This window comes from Lepisosteus platostomus, chromosome 1, assembly GCF_059453375.1.
Source record: "Lepisosteus platostomus isolate fLepPlt1 chromosome 1, fLepPlt1.hap1, whole genome shotgun sequence".
In the NCBI taxonomy this organism is placed as follows: domain Eukaryota; kingdom Metazoa; phylum Chordata; class Actinopteri; order Semionotiformes; family Lepisosteidae; genus Lepisosteus; species Lepisosteus platostomus.
Genome location: NC_142611.1, coordinates 72,301,003 through 72,313,496, shown reverse-complemented (window position 1 = coordinate 72,313,496; position 12,494 = coordinate 72,301,003). Strand labels below are relative to the sequence as shown.

Below are 12,494 nucleotides of genomic sequence, written 5' to 3'. Positions count from 1 at the left end.
TTATCTTCATATATCTAGCAAACTAATTTTTCACCAAAATATACCAAAGCTTTTCTGTTCCTTAGGCAAATGCAATGTTTAACACCTCATTGTCTAGCAAATTTGATTATGAAAATTATGTTACTGAAATAACACTATCATTGAGATTATTACTGTAAATTTAAACTCTACAAAAAACTTCAGAAATCAACTTTATTGCAAAACAAAAAATAAGTTCAAATAAACTGGACATCAAAATCTGTCATATTCCTGTTCTAAAGATCACAAACTAGATCTCATTACCATATAAATAGGACTCTCTCCATCACCCAATATATCTATATAAACTTGCTTGCTGTTGGCACAGACTCTATAAAAAGTGTAGGCTCCAAGAATAAATTGAAGTCAACAAACCACATATAATTTATTTAATTGAAGGCAATATCCAAGTTCTTGGCCAAAACTGAAAAGGGAAAAGAAAAATGATTTCTAGTACATTGTATACTGGTAATTGCGAAAATAAAAGCAGAAAGACAAGGATCATTTTCCAGGTATTTTTACAATGGTCTCCATAAGAATCAATAATGAGGCATTCTGGAGATTGTCTGAAAATAAATTTGATGGCCTTATTTTAGAGAAGCTGATGTAAGATGCCTGTTGCAGTACAGCACATCTTGTTTTGATCTCATTCAATACCAAATGACTCTTCCCTAATATGAAGTTAAACCTCATTTGAAAGCGACAATAGAGAAGTTAATACATGTCTTAAAATATATGCCTCCAGGACCAAGAAAGACGAAAGCATTGTAGGGGTGGATCTCAGTAAAAAGTAAACCTCTTTACTTTCTATCTTCGACTTGGCAAGATCGACTGTGTTTAGTATTAGGGGATCTGAGAACTTACAGCTCCTGTACTGTACATCAACAAACAAAAGGGAGCTTTGCTAGTGCTTTCAAGATGTAATATATCATATAAATACAAAAATAAATACTAAGCAGCATATTGATTTTTAAACCCCACAAAAGCTTAAAAAGGTAACTTTTCCTTTTATTGACTGACACTTATAAAAAGGGTAGGATTCAATGCATCTCCATGGCTTGTAAACTTCCTCCTCGGATTGACATGACATGTTTTTGAAATGATTCGTTATTTATATTAGGCTTTTTGTGCTGCCTTTGTTTACCACAGACCACTTCAACTACAAACCGCAATAATATAAAATTCCTGTCTTTAACTTTGATCAGGTTCTGATGTGGGCAGATTAAAAATTAACAACACAACCGTGGAGCACAGCAGAATGTACCATCTCTTAACCTCTTACCCATCAATCAATCAAAAAGGGCATATAAATCAATTATCGTTATGAAGAATTGTATGTCATTCATAACTATAGCATTGAAGTGGACGTACAGTCATTTACAGTGTGTCTTTGTATTCTCTTTTGGCAAAAACATTATCATTATCAGAACAGGAATGCTTTGGTTTATTTTTCAGTTTATTGGTATTAGAATATTCTGGAACACCAGTCTGCAGTGTGTCATGTGTCCACAGGTGTTCCACGTTTCTTCAAAGCACCCGCAGCCCAGCCAGAAGGTTTTAAATTGGTCCGATTATTCCAATAATGAGTTGAGCTTTAGGTAGTGAGGATCTGAGCCATAATAAATAGAGGCAAACAAACTGTTCTTTCAGGACTAGAACTGCTGTTCCCTTCTCTAGAATATTATTAAATTTGTTACACAGATTCTTAAGACATTTCATGAATTACATGAATCCCATAAGTGGGCCAGAGCCTATTTTTTAACATGTAGTGGAACAAAACTGAAGTGTAGTCCTCCACTTGCTCAAGCTTATATAGTAAATACCACAGAAGAAGATTAGAGTGTGCAATCACCCTAGATAACAGCATCTGCTAGGCAAACAGCAATAATAATAATATTTTTTCAAATTAAATTAAAATTGTTTCTATAATTATTATTTATTATCGTTTATTCTTTGATTAAATGAATGAAGAAATTATTTTTTACTCTACCTCTGTGAGATCTTCACTCTTATCCTTCATGGAGCCTGTGAAACAATATTAATCAAACCCTTGTTTAATTGGCTAATAATAAATTATGATATGCTCAACTGAATCAAACAAACCAAAGATAAAATTATTTAACTAGTTTGAGCAAGAGAAATAAGGTGTACATTTGTGAACAAATTCTTGAAACCTCATTTTTACACTGATCATAGATGACAGTTACCACCAACTTAGACATTCAGCAGTCACATTTCTGTATGTCAGAATTTTGTCAAAAGCATTGCATTCCTCTTTTTGGCTCTCCCTCAGAACTCAAGTTTCTAGGGAAAATAGACTTGTTATTCCAGAGTTGCAAACACATAGACTGCAGAAGTGGAACTTTAGGCCAGATGCAGCTAAGCCATACAAAGTCATAGGTCATAACTCATTTATAACATAAGTCATCAGATACCTATCTGTAACTTAACTCAAGTCCCAATATAATCTTTATTATATAGGGAGCCCTTTCCAGGTATACAATGTATTTTAATCAAAACTGACTTCTGAGTGAGAGAGAATGTGGGCATCCTGTGTAATTTCTTTATGTTTTTATGTCAAGAAGCAATATTCACTCACCTCAGGGACAGTTTTTTTGGGTGGGACCTTCTGGACTTTGTGTAAAGACTATAAACAGTCCTCCAGGTTTGGAGATACTGTCTTAGATGACTTAGTCTGTGCTCTTTTGACACTACACAGACATGTTTTTTTAAAGTAGTTCAAGTAGGGAGCTGCGTCAGCATGCGCAGGCTGCAAAGGAACAAGTAAAGGTTCTTTCCATGCTGAAAAGAGAAGATAAGAAACACAGCGTTTTGGCTGTGGAGCCTTCTTTGGGTGTGGTAGAAGGCTCCACAACTGAAACGTTGTGTTTCTTTTCTTTTCTTTTCTTTTCAGCATGTTTTTCCAAGAGCTGTTTCTGATTCCCACTCACTATCTTCAAATTAGGATGTGGACGGACCGTCTGACTTGATCATACACTGGATCATGTTGCAAAGTCTCTGAAAAATATCTGAAAAGACAGGCTCTGGTACACTAAGGGCCTAATTTTCAAAGCTTTCCTGTGTAATCAGAGTATATTTCTATGGAAACAGCTCTGAAAATAAAAAAAAACATATCACACATCCTGAATTTCAAAATAGGCATTAAAACCTGTGCTAGCAGAAAAAATAATGTATTAATGCATGTTTTAATTGTACCCAGTGGGAGCAAAGCCTCAATCTTTATTTATACTTTTAACACAATATAAATTAAGACCCAGTTTTTCCATAGAAATTTTCAGTCATATTCTTCAAATAGTCTTCAGGGACTGACAATTGCATAGACAACCACATATTTATTTTCTTTTGAGGTCAAAACTTGCATAGCTTAATTCTTCAATGGGCTGATCTTGTCCTTTATTACTAAGCCGTAAGGGTCATGTCACGCCCCGCACTCTCCTTCGCAAACGCCATTACATTCCCAAACCCACTGCTTCACGATCTCTTTCCTAACTGAACCCACCACATTCTCACAGGCACCAGATTCCACAAATTCTCACTCCTGGACCAATTATCCAACCACGTCCCTCTCCCTTCAGAATTTAAAGTTCCCTCACGCACCATCCCATACTCACTATTGGGAAGCCTCCTGTAGTATTCCTCTTGTGTGTGTGTGTGTGTGTGTGTGTGTGTGTGTGTGTGTGTGTGTGTGTGTGTGTGTGTGTGTGTGTGTGTGTGTGTGTGTGTGTGTGTGTGTGTGTGTGTGTGTGTGTGTGTGTGTGTGTGTGTGTGTGTGTGTGTGTGTGTGTGTGTGTGTGTGTCAACCTTTTTGGCTGATCTCCCGGTTCCTAATCTTTGCTCCTGCCTTTTTCGACCATGCTGTTTGGATTTGGTTTTTTGGATTTCCCTGGTTACCGGACTCATTGCTTCTCCAATTGAAAAATCTAAAAAATTAAATGACATACTGGAACACCTAATGGACTACAGAGCTACAGCAAATTCCCAAGAACAGGGTTTATGCCTTAAATGCCAATTAATAATAGCGGTGGCTCTATGGCTAAGGATCTTCGCCTGTGGCTGGAAGGTTGCTGGCTCAAATCCCGTGGCTGGCGGAGGAATCCTACTCTGTTGGGCCCCTGAGCAAGGCCCTTAACCTCAGCTACTCCAGGGGTAATGTACAATGGCTGACCCTGAGCTCTGACCCCAAGCTTCTCTCTCCCTGTCTGTGTGTCTCATGGAGAGCAAGCTGGGGTATGTGAAAAGACAAATTCCTAATGCAATAAATTTTATAGGGCTAATAAAGTGATCTTTCTTCTAGCTCAGTGTTTCCCATTTTTCATCATATGTTATGTTTTTGTGACCTGCATGTACAGTACTTGTTTACCTTTAACACTGTCTGCCCAGTCAGCTGAATTGTGTCTAAATCTTTTTGATGAGGAAAAGGATTGGTCCTAGGACATATCCCTGTGGTACATTACTAATAACATCACCCCCAAACGTTACAGATTAAATATCCTGTACTCAGGATTTGCACTGAAATACCATTCCTTCACTTAGTTTAGTATAGAGAATGGTATTCTGGTAAATTTTGAAACCTTTTATGAATTAAAATATTTGTACAGCAAATTGTTTTAATTTCACCACACATGGAAAAAGTGTTAAGGAATATGTGTGTCAGCTGTGTATCGGCATATCAAGGAATACTGCCTGAGGGTTGTGTTGTCAATAGTCAAGATTGGTCAGTCTCTCGTGTGTACTCATGAAGGCACAATTTATTTTTCATACATCTATTTTCAAACCATTTTATCCAATACAGGGTCGTGGGGGAGCTGATAGACCTTTTGTCTTCTCGGGTTCGAGGTGTTTGTGATACTAATCCCTGATTTCAGGGCTTTAGTCTACATACAGTACAGTTAAAAAATTATAGGTAGCTGATAGTCAGAGGAATAGTGTGCAATCAAAGTATTAAATCAGGCCAACCAAAAGAGCAGCAGCCTGTACATGTATTAATAATCTTGATGAACAGAAGCTAAAACCTGAATTCATTAAAATTCTAATTTTGTCTATTCAGTCATATTAATTGCTAAAAAACTAAAATCTAAAGAACAAAATAAAGTCAAATTATAGGACTGTGTATCCCAGCAAGCAATGAGCGTAAGGCAAGATTCACCTTGGACAGGACACCAGTCCGTCACAGGGCACACACAGACACAAATGTAAACACACTCAAATTAGAGCCAATTTTCCAGAACCAATTAACCTACCAGCATGTCTTTGGGTTGTGGCAGGAAACCAGGAGGACACCCATGCGAACAAGGGGAAAACATATAAACCCCACACAGATAGCACCCCAGGAATTAAACTCAGGGCCCCAGCAGTGTGAAGCAGCAATGAAGCACTTGACCCCAATTTCAAAATTCATTCAACATACTCACAGATATTATAATTATTTTATATATTTTTATCAATAAGAACGGTTTCACATTAAGGAAGTACATTCAGCCTGTTTCGAATATTTGAGATTATGCTACATTTCACAGGAACTCCACTAAAGTATAGTCTATGGTCAAGAAGTTATCTTTTTAGAGTTCTTTGAACATGTACAGTAGAAGCAATAATGGGTAAAGAGCATACGAGATTATACATTTAAACTTCCAGAATGCTTTAAATACATTTTCACATAAAGGGTTAATTCTAAATTACAGGTGGCATGTACTGTATTCAAAGTAATGCATATATACTGGGATACTGATAGGAAACAGAGTACAGATTGAGGGGAGACTGTTCCAACTGGGATGACGTTATTTGTGGAGTACCACAAGAACCTGTATTTGGACCAGATCTAGATTCTAGTCATGATTGTGCATCATACTAACACAGAAGGATAAGCACACACTATAGAATCTGAAGAAAATGAAGTGACAAAGTTGACCCTGTGGATTTTGTCAGAATCCACGTTGAAATATAATTCAGAGAATGAAAAGTGTAAATGGGAAGGAAGTGCATCTAAAACTAAGAATAGAAAACACATTTTCACAGGCAAGGGTTTTAGGAGTTTGGGACAAATCATGAGGGAACCGAACTTCTTTTAAGAAACGGATGGAATGCTGGAATCAATTAGCTGCTAGCAACCAAATTATGCAGATGTACCAAATGCCTTTCTCTCGTTTGCAGCGTGTCTTGTGTTCTATTACAGTTTTTGCATTACAACACACTGCAGTTCTGTCAAGCTCAGTATGGCACCAACGGGCCATTTAATCAGGTAGGCTTTTATTTCGAACATTTGAGGATCCGTTCTAGTAGTTAAAATATATCTACTTTACAAAAATCTTCCCTTTTTTCAGACGATACATCAGGAATGATGATTCAGCAGCAATAAAAAACATTCGGAGACTGAGATGTGTACTACGGAACAAGAAGCTGGTGCCTTTTTTAACACGGCTTTTTGTGTCTGACTTTTACCACAACGGGTACGATGAGCTTTCACCATTAATAAAGACGAAACACTGTGTTATTATGAAGCCGTCTGTCCTCGTACTACCCAATAACAAGTCTGCGTGTGGAAGTCAGTGATTTCTGTAATATTCACGAGAGATAATTTGCACTTTGCATGTTATCATTACCGATTTGTAGGATTTGGAACAAGTACAAGAGCAGAAAATGAAAAAAAAATACTGACATTGTTTAGTCCTTGTAAATTTTACAAGAATTACAAATAGCCCCATTATTATGGAAACGCATGCATTTTTTCTATCCATATTGCATAACCATGCATATGCAAACTTTTCTTTGACGGTTTATCGACTATACAGAAAAAAAGTTTTAAAAATCGCTTTAGCGATGCAATGCGATATTTTGACCCCCAACGTCTTGCAGGGTACTTTGTATCCGTTGATCTGTCTACACTGAATGCATAATGTGATTACGTGACGCCACACATAAAGTGTTAACTTGGTTTTCTACAGACTACTCAAAATACGGTTAACTTTAAATATCATTGTCGTCGGCTAACGCTGAATTCTTTTTAAAGGTAAAACTAATGTTACGAGTCAAAATTAACATTCTACACCTAGTTCGCACACTGGCACAAATTACACCCCCTCGTAAAACACCCCATCTGCAACAGCTTTACCTTACCTTGGTTAGCTGTGCGATTTTTTTGCACATTTTCATGTGCATCTGGTAGTCGTACAGTTCCTGCTCTATGTTGGTATAGTCTGCAGCAGTCCCGTTGCATGCTCCTCCAGGCTGCGTTGTTTTATTGGAGCTTGAAGCCATCTCACCTCTTCTCCTTCAGGAAGTTTCTTGCTCATTTGCTGCAAAACATCCACATGCAGGGAACAATTTCGTTAAACGACCGAATGATCCTTCGTTATTTTGCAGGTGCCTAACATCTTTCACTAAAAAAAAATGCTGCGTTGTGAATGAAGAACAGCGCCTGCAAGGCTGAATGTTTCTTCTACATGATCACCAAGTTTCTCACATCTGCTGCCAGAACCCTACAGTACTTGGATACTAAACATTCCTTTGCGGACACTGCGAGACAGTAGTCTAACTTTTTTTTGGGGGGGGGGGGGTAAAGGATCCCTGTAATGAAAACATGTGTTCCAGGCACCTGTCGTTGGACAAGTGAGGAGAATATGATTAAAGTGCAATATTACTATCCTGCAGCTGAGATTGCTGGACATCACAACAACTAAGATAGCTGTTGAAAATGACAGTTTAAGTACACAAGCCCACAATTCCCTTGTTTCTCACAACTATATACTGTACTTCACACTATAGTATACTATATAGGAAACATTGTTATTATTACATTGTATAGTTTTAAAGACTGGTTTTATTGCTTGTTGGAGCCTATTTACACATATTCAGTGTAACTTTTTTGGTCTTGGTGCCTATTAAACCATCATCCACCTAGCTATTTTAAAGGTTTTGAAACAAGCTACATAAACAGAACAACTGGGAGTAATACTGCTGGTTCTTCCCCATCCTTTTCTAATGGAATGGAATTCTTTATAATGTATTATCGTCATTGATGTTAGTCAATGTTAGTAGTCAATGTGCATTTGTCCAACTACTGTTCAGGAAAACAGTCCAGTGGAGATACTGTATACAGTATGTGTGCTGCCTGTTGAAATCCATAACTGAAGTGCTGCTAATTTTTTTTAAAGATCTCTTTAAAACCTTTGAAATTTAAAGACACTGCTTTCTAAAAAGATGTACAGTATTTAGGATTCAAGTGCCCCCTTTCATTTAATCAGGTAAAATGCATACCTCTGCTGCTGTACAGGTCTGTCTAGTTTGTTTTTTAAAAGCATAGGTTTTAAATTTGATTAAATTTTCGTTTTTAAAGGAAGTGAAACAGAAGCTCGTTGGCAAAAAGAGGGAAAAAAATATTCACCTACACATTCCCATTCGCACGCCACAATTCTGGCACACACAAGTGGTATATTTATAGGAAGAGCAGGGTACAAAATGTTGTATAAAAACAAAGAAATCTTAAAACTGAAAGAAAAACATTTGGACCATCTAGCTTAATTTGGTTGATAGGAGACAATTGATTCTAGGATTTCCTCTGGTTGTTTCCTGAAATAAGCCAAGGGCTCAGTTTCAATGGCAGGGTTGGGTAACTTGTTCCAGACTCCCACTTTTACTTGTACCTCCTCCTTGGTGGTGTGGTGGCTCTATAGCTAAGGATCTGTGGCTCTGAGTGGAAGGTTGCTGGTTCAAATCATGCAGCCGGCAGAGGAATCCTACTCCCTTGGGCCCCTGAGCAAGGCCCTTAACCCCAACTGCTCCAGGGGTGCTGTATAAATGTCTGACCCTGTACTCTGACCCCAAGCTTCTCTCCCTGTCTGTGTCTCATGGAGAGCAAGCTGGGGTATGCGAAAAGATGAATTCCTAGTGCAAGGAATTGTATAGGCCCAATAAAGCAACATTTGAGAAGACCACAGGACTGGCTTTGTCAGTGCCTTTAGGAACAACAACAACAATGTTTAATAATTAAGAGCCTTTGGAAACCCAGGAATGCTGTACATAGTGATAAAGAAAATTTTAAAAAATACAATAAGAAGTGAAAGAAGGACAACAATAAAGAAGAACTTAGATTGCCCTGACATAAGATTGAATGGTAGAATGTAGGGCAACCAGACATAGGCCCTAGTAAAGAAATGAGTTTTGAGTTAGGATTTGAAGAGAGAGAATCTGTCTTTTGTAGAGTCCGAGAAATTATACTCCATAATAATAATTGCTTACACTTATATAGCACTTTTCTGGACACTCCACTCAAAGTACTTTACAGGTAAGGTCCCCTCCAGAGATGAGCCGCCAGAACGCTCACCACACATCAGCTATTAGTGGGGAAGAAAACAGAGTGATGAAGCCAATTGAAAGATGGGGATTATAAGGAGGCCATGATTGGTAAGGGCCAATGGGAAATTTGGCTAGGACGCCGGGGTTACACCCCTACTCTTTTCGAGAAAAGCCCTGGGATTTTTAATGGCCACAGAGAGTCAGGACCTCGTTTTACGTCCCATCTAAAAGACCTTATGGCCTGAAAAGGGACCTGACACTATCCTGGGGCATTAGAACCCACACAGACCACAGGATGAACACCCCCTACTGGTTACTGGTTCCACTAACACCTCTTCTAGCAGCAGCCTTAGTTTTTCCCAGGTCTCCCATCCAGGTACTGACCAGGTTCACGCCTGCTGAGCTTCAGTGGGTTGCCAGTTGGGAGTTGCAGGGTGATATGGCTGCTGGCTATAACAATGGAACAACACACAGGCTTCAGTTCTGTTAGCCAGTCAATGTAGGAAAATCCCAGAAAGTCCAGAAATACTTCTGGTCACTCCTGCTGTAATTAATTCCAGAGGAGAAATACATTTTTTGTAATGTGCTCACCAAAATTGTATGCAGTATTCTCAATGCGATCTTTCAAGTGCATTGTATAGTTTTAAAATAATATCCCATGATTTGGATTCTACACTTTAACTTCATATCCTAACATTGAGTATTTTTATTTTTATTTTTGTTTCTTCACATCAAACTGGAAATGGTATAGCTTACTGAATGTACCAGAACCTAGATCTGCTAAAAATTAAGAAGAGCATTGGTCCTAATACAGATCCTTCTGGCAAAATACAGAATGCATTGGTATTATATTTGTGAGCTAAATCTATTATGTGCTTCAAGCAGAATATCTTTAAGCTGTAGCCATCAATTTTCTACTGATTTCATACCTAACCAGCCCATCTAAGTATATTGTAAACTATCATATCAGAATCAAACTGACTTCTTCAGAATCAACAGTGAAACACAAACCATAAAACACAACTGGAAACTGCATGGAAGTACATTTACAACTGAGAACGGTAGGCATTTCTTTACACAAATAGCTGTGGGAGTGGGGAGTATTGGAGCCAATACTCCGACTTCCTTCAAGAAACAGCTGGATGATATAATACTTATATTACATATTACATATTATATTACTTATAGGTTATATCTGCCAAATGGATTAGATGGGCTGAGTGGCCTGTTCTCATTTGTAGCTATTCTTATGTGCTTCTGTAATGATTGCAGTGCTCTAACACACATCTCACCTCTGTTTTCCCAGCTGAATATTGTGTACAGTTAAAGAAATTGAATTGATACAAGAATTCTCTCTTGTGAGAAATAGCAAAACAAAAAACGGTATTGAAGCAAAACAAAAAATTACAATAATAATACATTGTATTAATAATTGGTTTAAGACAAAGTACTGTAAATTTCGCAGATGTGAACTAAATTATAAATCATGACCTTAAGTAAATTTTAGAAATGCAGTTTCAGAGTCCCTTATGCGTGTGACCAATGAGATCCACTGACATTGTGTGGCCCAAGAGAAGGAATCTATTAGCTTGACTACAGTCTTGTCACATAACAACACAAGAATGTAAGAAAGTTTACAAACAAGAGGGGGACATCTAACAGTTGTGGTAGTTAGCTTAAAAGTTAGTTAGCTTAAAAATCACAGTTTCAAAATGTTCAGGTTTTTTTATGTTAATATCATACAAATACCCTATGGAGTGCAGAAACCACTGCAGTAGAATCTGATTTGACCTGCAAGGAAATCGGAGTGTTGTCAGCATAGCAGTGAATCCCAAGAATCCACCCAAGACGAAAAATATCAATACAGTACAAAAAAAAAGTTCATAGCACAGAGCTGTTGGAACACTTTGAGTAAGTGGGATAACATTAAATTTAAAACAGAAGAGACCAGATCGCTAAATTTGCTCCTGGGAGCCATATACTGTAGGAGCCAAATCAACAAAGACAACATAGTTAATCCCTAGATAGTTCTACATGCTATTTAGTAGAATGCCTGGATTGACAGTATCAAAAGCTGCACTTAAATCCAGAAGAAGAATATTAAGCAGCTGAAGGTCACAAACCATCAGCAAATCAGGAACTACTTTAACAAAGGCTGCTTCTGTGCTTAATCTCTGTCTAACCCTTGACCGCATAGGTTTAAAGAGCTCATTAACAGGCAGGATGAGACTATTTTTGTTTGTTCACGGATTTTTGATAGAAAATGCAAATTGTAAGTGGGAGGGTAGTTGTTAGGTACTTGAAGGCCAACAAGAGAAGGATACTCCGAATCTCCCCATCTTCCCCAACACTGCAGTCACACTCAAGGAGGCGAGGAAGACTCAGGTTGAGAGAGGACAGCATTTGGTAAATTAATAGTATTAGCAAGAAGAAGTGAAAGTGTTACAGGCTTAAGGACTGCTGGAAATTTACAATAATGTGAATAATATAGCAGTTATATAAGACAAATGTTTAGGGCCTGATGATTTTATATGAAGTGTACTAAAGATAACAAGGGATGTTATATATATAAAAAAAATGTTATCTGCTATTTAATACAGGATAAATCTCACTTGACATTAGCATCAATTCACAAACAAGGTGGGTTGACTCTAGCACCAATCCACAAATCCAGATCAAGGAATTACAGACTGAGGAGCAAAAGATGTACAGGAAGGCTGCTGCTTGGAGTTGTGGTGGTCTTCTACTTACGATGAATATTTTTCCTGTTTACATAAAGAAAGACTGCAAATGAGAAGAGACCATTTGGCTATCTTGCTTGTTTGGTAGTTTAGTAGTTAAGGGAGACTAGAACTCTCCAGAGTTTGGGTGTTAAAACCTGGCTGGGAAGATCAGATACTCATTACTCTTTTGTATATAAAAAAACATTTCCCATTCATCTTCCTTCCATTTTAGTCTACAGTTATGGCAATTTGTCCTTGTTTTGCTACTGAGTTACACATATCTGTACCACTTAGGACCCTATACACTTGAGAAACATCCTGTTTTGTGGACTGAAGAGATTTTGCTCCCTTAACTTCTCCATAATGTTACCTCCATGACATTCTCCATGCTTTGCTGTAACTTCCTTGGTGCTGTGTGTGCCACTCCACCTATAAGTGTAT

General features: G+C 37.8%; 1 protein-coding gene across 2 annotated transcripts in view; it reads right to left on the bottom strand.

The window, feature by feature from the left end:
- The window catches only part of fam184b (family with sequence similarity 184 member B), a 43,096-nt gene extending 35,520 nt beyond the window's left edge, over positions 1-7,576 (bottom strand). Inside the window, exon 1 of one of the 2 annotated variants that reach the window (XM_088636732.1) lies at positions 7,153-7,576. In XM_088636732.1, the coding sequence (XP_088492858.1) occupies positions 7,153-7,293 (141 nt within the window). In that variant the 5' untranslated portion in view covers positions 7,294-7,576. The remainder of the gene's footprint in view (positions 1-7,152) is intronic. The other variant, XM_088636715.1, reaches the window with a different exon arrangement.
- Positions 7,577-12,494: the final 4,918 nt, after the last annotated feature.